Consider the following 17,743-nt stretch of genomic DNA (forward strand, 5'->3'; position numbering starts at 1 on the left):
GTTCTTCGCCACTAATGACTTTGATTAGAAATGGAACTGAAATAGAAATTAGCTATTTTCTTGTGATCTCCCATGTTGTTAAGTTTGACAAGGAACAAACATGGATTTCATCAGGGTTTTGTGGCATTGCAGCTCAAAAGTACAGTAAAGATCTGTTTCCGAAGTCTAAAAGACACACATATTATGATTTTCTTATGTCTACGAGACACGGGTCTGATGTCTATCTGCAAGTTTGTGGTTGTAGGGACATACCATCGATAGCAGACAGCAATACTCTGGAGTGGTCGTACGCTATCACGTTGGCATATCTGTTCTTTGGTTTGTTGACTTCCAAGTTGGAGTGCTCCCAGGTGAACTGCTGCCCAGGGTCGATAGACTGAAAAGAAAAAGATAATTCATCATTATTAGAATGGAATATTTCACAAAAGCTAATAGCCAAGATTGGATTTCACTTCATGGCAGTTGTCTATGAAGTGTTTCAACTATGATCGATGGGAAGGCAAGTGAAGGATGTCTCTCAGTGCAGAGATGCTATTGGTTCAGTCTGAGTCTGTTGGTGTTTAAATACGTCTCTCCAGGAGGCTGTACTTGTAACTGGAGACCAAACTTGGCTGCGTGCTATCATTTTCATTTCAAATGTGTTTTCCAATGGCCAAGTATGTGACTCAGGCATGTTGTTTTTATAAGTTATAACTTCTGTAAAATTTACTCACCCATGTCTATTGCTACATTCAATTTCCATAATTTCATCAGTTCCTAACAGTATGTCTGTCAACAAAACAGGCAGTATGTGCACAAACCCTACTTTGGATGAAATGGAGAAGCTGAGGAATATATAATAGTAAAATCAGATCATGAATAACATAATGGTGACGTGCAGCTTTTTATCACTGTATTGCTGTATATCATTACTTTGGACATCCTTGTGCACAAGAGAGAGGAAATCCAAAATAATGCCAAACACAAGTCCATCTTCCATGCAACCATAAGTTCTATGAAAAAAATGTGCATGGCAAATAAGTTTTGCCATTTAAAGCAGAATATTTCCAGTGACTTGAATAAGTATCAGAATAAATAAATATCATTTACTTAAATGATGTTCCAAAAAATATATCATGGGACAGAAGGCATATTTTAAAGGTTTGTTTGGATTTTACAATGTCAAGTAGCTCAGATTCCAGGTTTTGGAGAGGGAACCCACATCTGAACCTCCTCAGTTTATCTCTCCTGCTGGTCCATTGGCTGTTCTGACAGCCCCTCGTATGCGGCGCAGCACCACAGCCGTTGTTTCTATTCCAGTCACTCAACCCGGTCCAACCCGGTCCCTGTGCTTCTCCTGTTGTAGTTGCTGATACAGCCCACCCAGCTGCTGCCAAACAGTGGCAACATCGGTCCAACAGAGTCAGCGGTTCACCTGGCCTATTTCAGCCCCCCCATTGCCCTTGGAAGCTCTATTGTAAGGAATGATAGAGCGAGGAAGGGCCACACTTACTGCTTCCCTAGAGTGAGGAAGGGCTGCACGTACTGCTTACCTGGAGCTTGTGTGACAGACCTCATGGAACAACTTCCCTTATGCTACAACATCCCGAATGCACCACAATCATCATCTATAGCACGTCAAACGACACAGGGAAGAGTCAGTCTGAGCTGTTAAAGGATGATTTTAGACTCCTCTGGCTGCACTTGTGTCCCTCGGGAAGAAGAGCTTCACGTTGGGCCCAATTCCCACTCGAGGTCTTAGTTGCAGCTGCTTCACAAGAGTTTTTTCCCTAAACAACTGGCTCAAGGCAGAATCCAAATCTGTTGGTCTGCATTTTTTGACAATTTTGAACTTTTCTAGAATCATAGTGATTACTACAAACACGACGGCCTTCATCCGAACCACACTGGAGCGCACATGCTCTCTGCAAACAAGAACTTTGCCTTCTTGGATGACTGAGAAAAATGCTCACCATGCCCCAAAAAGGTAACATTATTCACCTCCCATCCACCAAAACCCTGCCCAACTGGTCATTGTTATAAACCTAATGTAGCTATCCTTTCCAGTCATGGCAAAAATACAAGTCAGTTATCTTGCATGGATACGATATATTGCTCCAAATGACTCAAGGGGCCTGGCCGGCTTTATGAATAATATTCTTTTGGCTATGCCTGTCAGTCAGATTGTCCTCTGCCTGCGTTAATCACAGTGAGGTTCAGCAGCAGGCAGATTGGAAAACTTCACAATCTGTGAACCATCATGGCACTCATGTAGAAAAACTTATTCATATTAAACCTGCTACATCTTAGTCTGTCACCAACACCTCTACAAGTGCTTTACAAACAGCACTGCTTAATGTGAGCTCTTTAGTTAGAGCTGATTGAAACAGCACCTGCTAATTTAACATTTTCACATTGCACAAGAAGCAACAGAAAAGGCGGGGGGGTTGCTGCTCTCTGTAATGATTACTTAAACTGTAAAATCGTTTGTTTTGGTGATTTCTCCACTTTTGCATGTCTAGCTATGGTTGTTAAATCTATATTTGCTACTTACTTTCTAGATGAATTTGCTGAGCTGTTGTCAAGAACTTCCATTGACTATGACTGCATTGTTATCACCGGTGACTTTCATATTCATATTGACAATCTCACTAACTCAGATACAAAATACTTTCTTAATGTGCGAGAATCATTTGAATTTTCACAGCATGTCACAGGGCCCACACATAAACAAGGACACACCCTCAACCTGGTTATCTCTAAAGGCCTTCATAAAATAGCAACTGCCATTCTGGATGTTGCAATTTCAGATAGTTTTTGCATTTTTTTTCCAATATGACCTGTGTACCCAGACACGACAATGTAGTTGGACTCATAAACAAGTGTTTTATCCATGCTAATACTTCACATATGTTTATTTATGAATACACAATGCGTACCCTGTCCAACATGTCACCATGTGATAAGATGATGGACAACTTCAACTCTGTTGCGAGTCAGATCATGCACAGCATTGCTCTCATCAGAACTAAAAAGACCACTGGAAAACTCAAAGCTCCTTGGGAGAATTGGGGGGAAAAGGGAGGCTTCTAAAAAGATCCAGTCGAAGGGCTGAACGTAAATGGTGAAAGATAGAGCTAGAGGTAGATTATGAAATCTTTAAAAATACACATAACTTCTATAGCAAAGAAATAAAAATTTCAAGACAGCATCACATCTCACAAATGACAAAGACAATGCTCACCCCCCCCCCCTTTCTCCCCAATTGTACCTGGCCAACTACCCCAGTTTTCCGAGCCGAGCTGTCCCGGTCGCTGCTCCACCCCCTCTGCCGAGCAGGGGAGGGCTGCAGACTACCACATGCTTCCTCCAATACATGTGGAGTCGCCAGCCACTTCTTTTCACCTGACAGTGACGAGTTTTGCCAGGGAGATGTAACGCATGGGAGGATCACACCATTCCCCCCAGTTCCCCCGAACAGGCGCCCCGACCGACCAGAGGAGGCGCTAGTGTGTGACCAGGACACATACCCACATCTGGCTTCCCACCCACAGACACAGCCAATTGTGTCTGTAGGGACCCCCGATCAAGCTGGAGTTAACACAGGGATTCGAACCGGCAAGCCCTGTGTTGGTAGGCAATGGTATAGACTGCCATGCTACCCACATGCAATGCTCGTTTTTTTGTCCTCCACAGTTGATAAATTGATAAATCCCACCAGATCAATTCCTGTTGGACCCTCTCTTCAGGTAAATGTAATGAGTTTTCCGCTTACTTCAAAGATAAAAATCACCAACATTAGAAATAATATTTTAATATCAGGCAAATTTGCATCTAACCTTTCTGTTCCCTCACATCAGCATACCATCCTAGTTACTATGTGTAATTGTTCACCCGTATATTCCAGTGATCTTGCCGAGGTGGTCCAGCAGCTTAAATCTTCCACCTGTTCTCTTGGCCCTATTCACACAAAACTTTAAATGTGTCTTTCACTGCCTATCACATGATCTTCTGCATATCATTAATGCCTACCCACAGTCTGGTGTTTTCCCCACTTCACCCAAGCATGCTGTTGTTACGCCATTAATGAAAAAGAGTGATCTAGACCGATCCATGACTAGCAATTATAGACCAAGCTCCAACCTACCTGTCATTAGTAAAATTCTTGAAAAGGTTTTCTATAAACCGCACAGTTACCTAACCCTCCACAACCTGTATGATGTGTACCAGTCAGGTTTTAGCACTGAAATGGCTCTTGTCAAAGTAGTCAATGATCTTAAAATCAACTGTGATGCAAACAAACTTTCTATCAGAGTGCCGCTTTTGACACTGTTGATATTCTTCTAAATATACTTTAAAACTGTATTGGCTTATCTGGGCCTATTCTTCAATGGTTCTCATCCTATTTAAAGGGGAGGACTTTCTCCGTATCTCTTGGCAACTTCACATATGAAGAAGTCAATATTTTCTGTGGGGTTCCACAAGGGTCAGTTCTTGGTCTACTGCCATTCAATCAATACATGCTCCCTCTTGGTCCCATTATACAGAATCACAATGTAGCTTATCACGCCTATGCTGATGATACGCAGTTGTATGTCTCACATTCCTAAGAAAACCTCAGTCCTGTAAATGAGCTTGTCGGATGCATTGGTGACATCAACCACTGGATGTCTCAAAAGCTTTCTACAGCTTAAAAAAAATATTCTGATAGTAGGCCCACTGTATCCATGTTATCAACCTTTTCTCTAAGGCACACTGAGCATGTCAGTAACCTCGATGTTACTATTGATGCCAGTCTTAACTTCCAGCATCACATCACCGCTATTACAAAAACATTTCCAAACTTAGGAGTTGAACTCTCCCTGTCTGACTCTGAAAAAATTGGTCCATGCATTCATCTCCAGTAGATTAGATAACTGTAATGCCCTTTTTGCAGGACTTCCCAAAAAGAAAATCAGTAGGCTCCAGCTCATTCAGACTGCTGCAGCCAGAGTGCTAACAGGGACTAGGAAATTACAACGCTTCACTGCCAGTACAGTATAGAATTGATTTCAAAGTATTACTGCTCGTTTACAAGGCCCTAAGTGGCGTGGCTCCTAAATATATTGCTGACCTGCTCACTGGCTATGGTCCAATCAGATCCCTCGGAACATCAAGCATTTGCCTCCTGTATGCACCTAGAATTAAATCTAAATCGGGTAAAGGGGCATATAGTCACTATGGTGCCGTTCTCTGCAATAAACTGCCTGATCTGCTGCAACTGTACCTTCTTTTAAAAGCAGTCTTAAACCATTGCTTTTCTCTGATGCTTTTTGTTTGTGCGGCTATTGTAGTCCATGTGTGAGCGCTATAGTAAGAATAGGACAGGGACGATAGAAAACTGTATTCTATGTATGTGTGTGTGACTCAAATGGGTGGTTAAAATGTTATTCCATTTATGTGGAGTATTTTATATGTTTTCTATCATTATCTCATTTGTTTAATGTGTTCTATGTTTTACTGTAAAGCACATTGAGCTTACTTGTGTAGAAATGTGCAATACAAATAAAAGTGACTTGACTTGAACTATCTGGGTTGTGAAGAAAATGGTTTGGTATGAATGTAACTGAAGTGCTTCATAATTTTCCTCTATAAAAAATAAGAAATTATACATGACTGCATATCTTTGCTGGCATTTAATTTAAAATTCAAGATATATTTTGTAACCAGTAAATTTTTATTTTAGGTGGTCAGAGTGCAAACAAAACTTGCAATTTCTGACTGAAAGCATATGACCTTGAATCTTATTATTCAATGTTAACCTGTACAGAATGTGTTCTGACTTGTCAGCCCTCTTATAAAATGGGACAATACAGGCACTCAAACGCAAACTAAGTCCTTGAGTGAAACACAATTTAACATAAATGGAGGAGGGGGAGACTGGATGAATTAAATTATACTGAAATAATGTTTCATGTTACATTATAACCTTAAATGGTTTACTGAGGAAAGCCTTGGTTTGCAAAGGCTTTGGTCATTTGATTAGTTGGAATTTATGAAACATCAGTCACTCCCACGAGACCAATTCGAAAGAATCACAAATCCAAATTGTCTCACTGCATTGTAAAGTAAGGTGGGAGCATGGGCCCTTATTACAAAAAAAACCCCCAAATATAACTCTACCTTTATTAAGGGAAAATACAAATACTTAAAAAATGTGTTCCATTCATTATGAATACAATTCTTAAGAGGCCAAGGGGCAAATTACAGATGGAAGGCCAAACGTTGGACAATGAGCACTTTCTCATGTTCTTTTCTTGGAAAAAAAAAAGAAGAAAAAAAAAGGTAATAATAAAAACTTTCTAAAATTTTATAGGAGAGAGAACTGGCCAATTGAAGGGAACAATAAATGCAAAAAAAATGCTTTATTGTCCTTCTTTGGACGTAGATAATGATGGTAAAACTTGAATTTCGTGTTATGGTTGGTCATATATTCAGCTGCATGTGATAACATTTTTTTGTACAATACATTCTTTTGGACATGAATAATCCCAAATGCAATATGAAGGATGTCGTTTGTCTGAACCAGATTTTTTTTTTCAAAATGTATTTGCAATATGGCTCACAGTAAAACCCTTCATTTCATTATAGTATCAAAACTACTTTCCACTGGGCACTAGGAAGCTAGCTCTATGAAATTGGAATTCAATGTACTTAAGCTGCAATAATAGTTAGGCAGCTTGGCAGGTGGCCATGTTGTGACCTCATGGACTTTGGAGCTCTGGTAGGACCCAGAGAGAGAAATGGGCTTAAAAAGGGTGAGCGCTTCCATCCCACACAATGCCCCTGAAAGGACCTCGTGCTGGCAACATTTTTCAGGCTTCAGTGATGTTTAATAGACGTAGGTTCATCTGCAGTGTAAGGCTAAAATAAACGACACACCAACACGGACTGCCTGCAGTCAAGGGTTTTGATGGCGGTCTGAATTTAAGCAGTGCATAAAGCAGCATCTTTTGGTTTTATCTATCCTGCGGTAGTTTTTATTTTTTTTACAACTAGCACTAAGTTGTTTCCTGATGTATTTCTTTCCTGGTGAGCATCATGAATTGGAATTATCCAACCTAGCATCCGTTGCTAGATATAAAGACATTATTAAACACATTTGCAAGTGATGGTAGCTCATACAGTAAGGCCAATCAAAATATTTGCATCCAATAAGGTGGTTGAAGAGAATTGACCATCCCCATCTACTTGGTGCTAGGTTTGGGTTTCTTGTGTAATAATGATGTCAAATCTCTCTAAACATATGTTATACATAAGTGTCTAGTCATTACACCCTCCCCCCTTTCTCCCCAATTGTATCCGGCCAATTATCCCACTCTTCTGAGCCGTCCCGTTCACTGCTCCACCCACTCTGCCGATCCGGGGAGGGCTGCAGACTACCACATGCCTCCTCCGATACATGCGGAGTCACCAGCCGCTTCTTTTCACCTGACGGTGAGGAGTTTCACCAGGGGGGACGTAGTGTGTGGGAGGCTAACGCTATTCCCCGACCGACCAGAGGAGGTGCTAGTGCAGCAACCAGGACACATACCCACATCCAGCACAAGGGGATTCAAACCAGTGATCCCCCTGTTGGTAGGCAACGGAATAGACCACTACACTACCCGGATGCCCCTTTTTAGTCATTACACTTTTAATCTTTTTAATAATTCACTGTAGCATTTTAGCAACATCAAATTTGGCACTGCTTTGATTGCACACAAAAAAAAAAGATGAAAAAAGAAGTTAAATGCCATTTTACCACCCTCCCAGAAAGTGAATCAGTTCATCTGGACACAGCGTTTATTGGGAGAAACGTTTCATCACTCATCCAAGTGACTTTGTCAGTTGAGACGGTCTCAATCCAGATAAACTGATTCACTTTCTGGGATTTCCTTACCTGGATTATTGAGCATGCATCAAGACCTTTTACCTCCCTCAACTTTTAGGCTGAACTGTGCATAAGCCCAATGTTCAAACCACACATGTCTTGTATCCTTATCTCATAGAACCAGTCATTCTCAGTGTTATCATCAAATATTGATAAAAACGAAATCCCTTCAGAAATAGTGATATTTGTTTAGAACATTACACTGTACCTCTTAACCACAGGGAGGCTAAAACCATCTTTTACTTTGACCGTACCCTACATTTAATCTACTACCATGCATTTAACTCTAGGTTTCAGACTGATTGTGGTGAGCAGTGAGGGAGAAAGAGATGGAAAATCATTCTAAGAAAACCTTTTTTTTCTTTCTTCCTTCTGATGGCAATCAAGGCACCCATCAAAATAGACACTTGATGAAATCTGGGAAATATGCTTATTTTTGTCTCAACGCACCAAAAACTACCCCCTGTCAACTTCATGTACGAACATGAGATTTTGCCAGAAAATCCTGGCTGGAGTGTTGCTTGAGGTAGTGCATAGTGACATTTACCAAACACCAAGATTAATATTTAAAATGAAATCCACTCAAAGAACGCTGTGTGCCTGCATGTTTAGTTCACTGTGGCTGTCTAGGGGTTTAATTTTCATGTACTATCAAACTGTTAAGTTAGGAGATCTCTACGTATGTCTGGTGATCCCGCTCCCTCTACCCAAAGCCTGCTGCCACACGACAGTGGCTAGTGTGGTTAGCATGGGTGTGTAACGATGGGATTAGGGCTTCCAGGAAAATATCATCAAATGGCGAGACTGTGGGCTTTGTCGGTCACATTGAATAGCTGGTTTATGTCAGCATCTGGTGCATGCTCTTATGCTGCTGGAAGAAACATTCAAACAGCTGACTTAGCTGGATTCACATGTACTTTACATTGGACAGTATTTTATAATCTTGGGGTGCCACAGCATCCCAGATAATAAAACAGAAGTATCAAAGACTCTGAAAGTGGAGATCAATTATATACACCACAGTATGAGTCACAGCAGTGTCTGGATGCTCAATAATCCAGGTAGGAAAATCAAAGGAGGTTGAATCAGTTCATCTGGATACAATGCTTATTGACAGATACGTTTCATCACTCATCTAAGTGTCATCTTCAGTCTAAACTGACTGCAGGTATCCCCACCCCTTATAAACAATACAGTTGCATAGCGACCGAAACCAACGACCAATTTCATATGCAAATATGGGTGTGGCCATTAACTAGAGTTTCAATGGCCACGTATACTATTCACAAAGGATTAGGGAATGTTTGCAATCACAGCATCATAAAATGGCGACAGATGCATAACGATCGAAACCGAGTCACAGCAGTGTTAGCAAACCGAGTCACAGCAGGGACTCAGTTTGTTAACCGAGTCACTGCTGTCACACGACCGAAACCGAGTCACAGCAGTGTTAACACAGGGTTGCTTAATCAAACCGTGATTTCGTGCAAACTCATTACCTCATATTCCTGTGAAAACTTCAGGTTGTCGTTGGCTTTTAGGCGCTCCAGGTGATCTGCCAGGTCCATGATAGGGATCGGAGGGTGGCTGGCCATACCTGTCAATCACATGTACAGGAGGTCACTCAACTGAGGCCATAAGCGAGGATAACCCCAGCAAAGGCCAACAGTGAATCATTAGAGAAGCAGCATGTGTGTGTAAATAGGGGGATGGAAAAGTGTGTTCTGTTAGGCCGGTTTGGTCACTCAAAGCAGCGGGCATGCTCGTAAGGAGGATATGGACACAGAAGCCAATGAGAGGTCATCGAGCACACTTCCCCCACTGAGACTCTCCCTATGATGAGAGAAGAATGTTATTCACACTGAAAGCAGTGGTGGGTAGTTAGCGTGACGTAGGACGCAAACAAAGAAAGACACAAACAAACATACAAAAAAAAAAGGCCAGATGTTGACGTCTGCTTTGAGCAATGACATATTATCAGGCTGTCATTTCAAACTCCGCCTCCTGTGATGGCATGACATTAACACCAGGTGGATTAGATGGGGGTGAGAGTACAAGGCTATATAGGCAGAAAAAAAGGAAAGGAGGGTAAACAAAAGCTAATCAAGAAACCAAAACCAAGTCATGTTAAATGCAGAAACGAGACCAACTAACTTGACGAATGGAGGTTACTTGGGTAACCGGGCGCACCTGAACCTGTGGAGGAAACGGCGGGGATAAATAAAACGATCGCACACGTCATAGCAATGTGATGACTATATGCTCTTTCCAAATAGAAGGTAAAAACGTTTGAAATGTGACAGGAACTAGTTACTTGAATGACTACATGTTCTCTAAACGTGACATCAGTTAGTAACACACAAACTGACATGCTAGCAGCTTGGCGATGTAACCATGCTCATTTCAAATAGGAGCAGAGAAAGTATACAGTAAAAATAATAATAAAAAAGCAGCAGGGTAGGTAGACACAAAGACCAAGGTCAAGCAACTGTAAGGTATTATTTGACAGTCACTTCAGTCCAAAATTAAAAAAAAATTTTCCCAAGATAACATGGCACTTCTTCTTGCATTGTCTGCAGTATAAAGTTCCAGTCTGCATTAAAGGTCAGTTGACTTTGACGAGGTTGAACTGACACCCCTGAATGTGAGTGGCAGCAAATGTATGTGTTGCATCAGCATATTTCGGGAGCTGGAGTGTGGGGCCAGTGGGGCCTGGAGTCGCGAATAGGTTCGACCCAAGAAGAACAGCTTCTGAAGCCCTAAATGTGGACGGCCCTTCTGCTTTCGAGTGGAGTTTTGAAAAGATAAGTTCCCCCAACCCTAATCTCAGCAACTGATGGATGCAGGCAGCGTTTTACCACATCTCTCCCTACGACATGTCGGTGCTGCTAAATCTTGGTTAATGGCACAAGTGGGCATTAGATAATGGAAAAAGCGGGGCCTCTTTTTCGCCCCCCTCCCACCCTCACATCTGTCTGAGCAACCGCAAAGAGTGCTACTATTGCAGCTCGCTACTCAAAATCCCTTTCTAGGACTGTGGACAATGAACGTGCTGTTTGCCACACTGTCACTTACACGTCAAGCATCCTCAAGGTGAAAATGTCCACAGAGGGGTGGGGTTTGGAAGGGGGGCTAATGTAGCACCTCTAAAGGGCTTGAGAATATGTTGTCATGTGGGAAAGGAGGGGAAAAAAAGTTTGGGCTTTTTCAACATGCTGAGAGGGCCAAGGTACCAGCTCTCAGAGAGGCTGTTTGTGGGGGGGGGGGGGGGGGGAGATGGCTTGAAGAGAGGCGGAAATGGAGGGAGAGTAGTAAAAATCGCTCTAAACCCAAAGGATAAATGCCCCTCAGCCAGGTTGAAACAGCCGGTAATGGCCCCAACGTCACTGAAGAGCTTTCATAAATATGCATAATCTATTTCAAAAATGAGCCTGCAGGGATAATTCATCCTCCTTTCATACTATCTGACTTGAAAAATATGGCTTTGATTTTACAACATTATTGGCAGTCTCTGAACAACTGTCCCGGAGCAGTGGGTGCCAGAGGAACTCGAACAGCCTCTGAGCATGTCTCTTTCAGTCAGGAGGAGAAGATGCACACTGCCTTGCCAGGAGATAAATGGACTACACATCATCGCCCCCCCTCAGCGGGAAAAGGCCACACAAAGGCTGAGACAAAGCATGACCACTGCTCACCTCCCCACGTAAAGGTCAACTGGAGTGAACAGTTGTGTTCATAGCTCAACGGCGCTCTTCCGCCGCTATCTATTGACTCGAATAAAAAATGTGACAGAGAGTCGTAACGCTTTTCACAGTCCCCCAGCCTCCACGATACCGCATCCTGTGACTCCCATACAACAGAATGTCACCCAAGTGGTCTTGTACTACTCTGAATTACCATGACAGGTCTTGACAACCTGAACGACCTGGATGATGTGAGCCACCGTGAAACTGTCAAGCTTGCATTTCTGCCTCTTCACTCTCCACTAAGCAGTCTCTCCGGGGAGGACACTAAGTTTTGACCCTCTGTTCCTTCCCTAAGCCACCTGTCCATTACCTATCTGCAAACTGCTCACTTATAGCGCTGCTCCTCATTGTTATGGTGATGGGAACATTTGCAGCGGGTGATGGCGTTACACTTAAGTCAACAGAGGTTGCAAAAGAACAGGCAGTGAATGACACAATTTGTTCATCTTGGCAACTGGGTTAATTCAGATTGTACTGTGCATTCAGTCCCACTGCCACCTAATGTCACCCCCATGTGGGGCAAACATGCACAGAAAGAATATATTTATTCCAACCAGAGAGAAACGATAGTTGGAAATATTAAGTGCTAATATTTTCCTATTGAACGGATTATCAAAGGTTTACACCACCCCTCTCAACCTGATTGAACATTCCCACTGATGGGGGACAGTCTCTTCTAACTGAGGTGGTTGCATGAGGTGTTTTTATTCTGACTGGGCGATCATTCTGATCAGTAGTGGAATATTAGGGTCCATGTAAACGCAGCTATTGGCATGCCTTACAAGAACATTCTTAGGTTTGAGGATTCAAATGCATGAGATGTACGTCGATGGCTTTTTCCCCGACTCCTTACCAGGCGTTTGGAAGTTGAGACGTCGAAGTTCAACAGGGTCTGTGGGATGATGCAATGGCATTTCCTTGCTGTTGGGAAGGCTTCCTTTCCGAGCTTCAGATTCAGCTCGTTTCCTGCAGCAAATTAAAAAGAAAAAAGACTCCATTTAAGCTATTTAGTTGACTTGTCCCTTTCAAACATCTTTACTCTTTACTTTGGTGGAACATGCCAACTGCATGGCTGAAGATAGACTAATACATGAGCTCACAGACTGAGTTGTCATACATAACACATATGTCATTTTTGTGAAGCATTGGTAGGATGGGAATCTCACAGGATTATCTTACATTACATGAGATAAAAAATTACAAACATTGCAAAGGTACTTAACTACTGTTTTTCCACATGTATCCTGTTCTTGCACTTTGATTTCTCCAAGTACTTTTACTTTCCACTTGTGTGTTGAGCCAGCAAAACAAGCATCTTGTAAATTCACTTTTCATATATGACAAATAAACTTGAAACTGAAATATGACTACTGTATAATCCTAATTTAACTTTAGCTTGGCTGTAAGGCACATGTATTGAGGACCAATAAATAAGTTTCACATCATCAGCTAAGGTTCCCAGTTGCAGAATGTCATTGGTGCTTTGTTTAACATATCAGTGAGGTCACTGTGCACCTGAAACGGATAGTTTACATTCTCAACTTAAACTGGTTCACTTGTTCTTTCTGTACCAGATGTCTGTCAAACTGTAGGAGGTCATCTCCACATTCTTCCTTCAGTTTCTCTGAAATGGCCAGTTGAGGTTTCTCAGTTAAAGCAAGTGGCAGAGGCAGCGGCAGCCGTGTGTATCTGCATAGTGCGGATTAAGCCCATCTAGCACAAAGTGTTGTCATGGATGGGTTTCATCGATGCAACAAATTGACAAATATGTACTTGAAGTGACACAACCCACCAAGCATAGATGGCAGTGTTTGTCTAGTTGCTGTTTATGTACTCTATTTGATCTTTTTTTGCTCTTTTGTGTGTGTGTGTGTGTGTGTGGGGGGGGTATCTCATCAACAGTTTGGTGCACATAAACCATCAGTCAAGCGTATTCTTTTGAATAAAAAAGACAAATTTATCATCAATTTATTTTCTAATTAATGGATAAACTGAAAGAAACTGATTTGGAACTGAAAAATAAATGCATAGTGTGAAATGGAGTAGAAATGTAATAGGAAGCCAATGGTTATTATGTGGGTAGGAGGGCTAAATTGGGTTGTAAATTTCATAATAGGCAGTGTAACGTTCAACATATCCTCATGTGTGCCCAGGGCTGAGATTTCATACTGGCGAAAAAGAAACAAACGTCTTCATTGATGAGCCATTGCCACACGGTGACCATACCACCCAGCATGAGTACGACACTGGGAAAAGGAGCAACGCAACAGTGTTCAGCATGCAGAGTGACATGCCCAAGAAAGTGACTCTTAGCAGTGATTACATCGTTTTTAGATGGGTTATGACTAGGATATACTTCCATCCATCCATCCATTATCCAAGCCGCTTATCCCAATCAGGGTCACGGGATGCTGGAGCCTATCCCAGCCATCACTGGGCGGCAGGTGGGGAGACACCCTGGACAGGCCGCCAGTCCATCACAGGGCCAACACATTCACACCTAGGGACAATTTAGTACAGCTGATTCACCTGACCTATGTCTTTAGACAGTGGGAGGAAACCAGAGCACCTGGAGGAAACCCAGGTTATACTTATTAAATCTAAAATTTGCCTCCTTGTATGCTTCTCCTTCTGTTTACTGTAGTGTGAGTAGTTAAAGAAGTTGAATACTCTGTGTACTCTACACACCACGTACACTGTTCTTTATGCCGACGGTAAGATTCAAGGTTGAATAAAATGAGTATTGTGGGAACCAACATTTCCTCTGCATCTGTTGCTCTCATCTTACCTGTCTGGTTTGCTGCTCCATTGGTAAGCAGGAAAAGAAATTGTTAGATAACATTAGATTGTGAGACACTTTCCCCTTGTTCATCTGAGAGTTACGGAATTACGGCGATTACCTTCTCAAAGTCAAATTAGATCCTCTCACTCGTTTCGATTATTCCTTTGTAACAACTGAATAAGTGGGAATATGCATCCGACTACACGGGAGACAAACGATACCAATCATACCACAGTTTTTGCTTTGCATGCAAGATTAGTGATGCCTGACTTCAGAGGCTATGCCCAATTATGCAGCCTCTGGGCTCTTGTGTTTCAAATACAACAGTTTTGTCTCAGGTGCATCCAAGATTTGTTTTTGTTTTTTTTGTTTTTAATCCTTGCTATTTGAAGTAGTTGCAGCTGATTGCTTCTTGCTCAGGTGTAACTGTTATCCCTGACTGCTAACTGGCAAATCTGTCTTCTTTTCCTCATATGAAACTGCATTACAGTCGTTGTTAGCAAATGCAAGGAAAAAAAAAGTTATTACATCTCATGATAAAAATAATATTTATGATTACAATTATATATTTAACGGTATGAAGTTGGGGAAGTACTAAATAGTGTAGCACAAGCTAAATTATTCTCCCACAATAATTCCTCTTTTGCTGCTCTCCATAGATGTTGTACATTGTGATAGTTTTGCCTTCCCCCGGTTTTGATGTGAAGCAGCTCTTCCCCCTCGATCCGCACACAAGACGAACATTGTGTCACATGAAAATCGAGGCTGACAAATGAAATATCCCCGGGTCATGTGCTTCAATGTTCCCCAAATTGGCAGTGACATTGACTCGGTCATTGCCGTGTAAATCTGACGAACAGAAACGCTGAAGATGCTGCCCCCGTAATTTTTTCTCTCTTTTCTTTTCAGGGAGCCATCTCTTTTTCAGCGAGCCTTGATACTGTCTTATCCAAGGACAATCGAGTCAAAGAGACATTCAGAATGGAGCCGCAAGTTTTCACCTCACTCTGTGTGAACCTCACTGCACAGATGCTACTGAAGGATTTTGCTCTTTTAAAAAATGTTGGTCACTGTCTCTGATTTATACCTAGCTGACGCTTCACTAATTAATCCTGCCCTACCAAAACTGCTTCCTGAAGACTTCTGCAGAATTCACTTCAGCAACCGAGAACTGTTTGGATTAACTCCTGCAAAATATTTCCTTGTAACGAAGCAAGGCAGAAGGAGAGGTTCAGGGAGGACAAAGAAATCTCTGCAAGTGAATATGCAAGAGTGGGCATGTCTGTGCATGGACATGTGCCTGTGAATGCTAGGCAGAGCAGTGGGACAAGCAACGGGGTCGCTACCGGGGTCAGGAGCTGGACTCCTCCTGTGGGATGGGCAGTAGAGAGAGACGGAGGGCTCAGATGCCACTTCGGGCCCCGGGGCCCTCTCTAAATCTGTGCACGCATGCAGTGACATGCAGCAGATAGTCAGAGTGCTCCCCTCCTATGCTTGATGGATGAGCAGTGACAGCAAGCGGTCTAGCTTCCACTCGGAGGTCTTAGATAAAAAAGCTTTTTTGATTTGGTGTGAGAGCAGACTTTTGCAAGCTGTGGTGTGTGTGGGTGAGAGTGAGAGAGTTGGCCTCATGGAAAATCTAAGATAGATCTGCAGCAGCGTCTAAGTTTGGATATTGCCTTCAATCTGTCTGTGTGCATATGATTAAATGTGCTGATCCAGCATTTTCCTCAGCTGTAATGTTGTGAAGCTGTACTGAAATCCTTAAAGTATATAGAAAGAGGTGCATTTGTAGTGACATGTCCATTTGATGAACTGAGTGCGAGTCCTTTCACAAATAAAATGTATTATCCTTATTAATGTATTATTTTCTGTCACACCTGTGTCGCCCAGACATGTTCCTGTACACATATTTTACTGGCAGGAAGAAAATCATTCAAATTTGTGCACCATGTTTTCACATCCTCACCTCTTATAAAGAAGGATGGCAATGACAATACATATGATGAAGACAACGGCAAGAACAGGGCCCACCACCCAGATCAGCCCTTCTTCCTCATCGATGATTGGCTGGGGGTCGATGTCAGCTGACACAACGGGGTCGGAGTAGGGACTGGTGGCATACATGGTCTGAGGTGGCAAAATACAAATAAATGTCATTATTATATTCTACCGTCATATACTTAAGATACAAATTCTAAGTAAAACGCTAGAGATTTCCTGACAGCTGTGTAACAGTTGTGTGGAACGTTAGGATGCTGGGTAGGAACTAGTCTGACATATTTTACCTGTGCTGGAGTTTCCTTTGGGATTGCCAAAGAAATGATAACTCTACATAGGGCTTCACTAAAAGAACGATAATTCACACTGAATTGTTGATTGCATTGCACTTCCTATTCTGCTTGTGCATCAAATGTTTTTGGACTTGTATAGATTTTTTTTGGGGGGGGGATTTCCCCCCCCCCTTTCTCCCCAGTTGTACCTGGCCAATCACCCCACTCTCTGAGCCGTCCCGGTCGCTTCTCCACCCCCTCTGCCGATCCAGAGGAGGGCTGCAGACTACCGCATGCCTCCTCTGATACATGTGGAGTTGCCAGCCGCTTCTTTTTCCCTGACAGTTAGGAGTTTCGCCAGGGGGACATAGCGCATGGGAGGACCATGCTATTCCCCCCCAGTTCCCCCTGCCCCCCGAACAGGCCGCCCTGACCGACCAGAGGAGGCGCTAGTGCAGCGACCAGGATACATACCCACATCCGGCTTCCCACCCGCAGACACGGCCAATTGTGTGTAAGGACGCCTGACCACGCCTGAGGTAACACAGGGATTCAAACCGGCGATCCCCACATTGGTAGGCAACAGAATAGACCGCTACGCTACTCGGACGCCTGGACTTGTATATTTTTAAGAAAATCTTGAAGGTCTATCAAAGCTCACAACTGAATGCAGACCAAGACTTAAGAGATTCTCACTCTTGAGCATTCTTATTATTCTAATAGGTTTACCAAACACAGAACACAGCGCTGGACACAATCGCATGATGCAAATGAGTGTAATTAGTGGAGATTTGTGTGCTATTGCCAAATTCATTCAAAATGTTCACAGTATCTTGCGCATGCAGACCTTGATTGAGCTATTTCACATTCTGAGGGGGAAAGATGGAAGAAAAAAAAAAGGGGGGGAAGAAAAAAGACTAGGCAGCTGGGGGGGGGGGTGTTCGGGAAAAAAAAGCTGTGCTTTGGTGGGCAAACTGGAGATTTCTCCCTGTCCGTCATTATCGTTTTTTGCTCTACCTGAAGTCAGGGCTGCTGCAGAGTATAAGGCTGC

The 17,743-nt window shown here is 42.7% G+C and overlaps 1 protein-coding gene across 1 annotated transcript in view; it reads right to left on the reverse strand.

The window, feature by feature from the left end:
- Window positions 1-17,743, reverse strand: part of LOC130130477 (receptor-type tyrosine-protein phosphatase delta) — a 118,301-nt gene that overhangs the window by 21,647 nt on the left and 78,911 nt on the right. The window contains exons 22-27 of the mRNA XM_056300186.1: window positions 16,389-16,549; window positions 14,426-14,437; window positions 12,491-12,603; window positions 10,046-10,087; window positions 9,391-9,488; window positions 253-376 (exon numbers count right to left, since the gene is read on the reverse strand). Of these exons, the coding sequence (XP_056156161.1) occupies window positions 253-376; window positions 9,391-9,488; window positions 10,046-10,087; window positions 12,491-12,603; window positions 14,426-14,437; window positions 16,389-16,549 (550 nt within the window). The remainder of the gene's footprint in view (window positions 1-252; window positions 377-9,390; window positions 9,489-10,045; window positions 10,088-12,490; window positions 12,604-14,425; window positions 14,438-16,388; window positions 16,550-17,743) is intronic.

This window comes from Lampris incognitus, chromosome 20, assembly GCF_029633865.1.
Source record: "Lampris incognitus isolate fLamInc1 chromosome 20, fLamInc1.hap2, whole genome shotgun sequence".
In the NCBI taxonomy this organism is placed as follows: domain Eukaryota; kingdom Metazoa; phylum Chordata; class Actinopteri; order Lampriformes; family Lampridae; genus Lampris; species Lampris incognitus.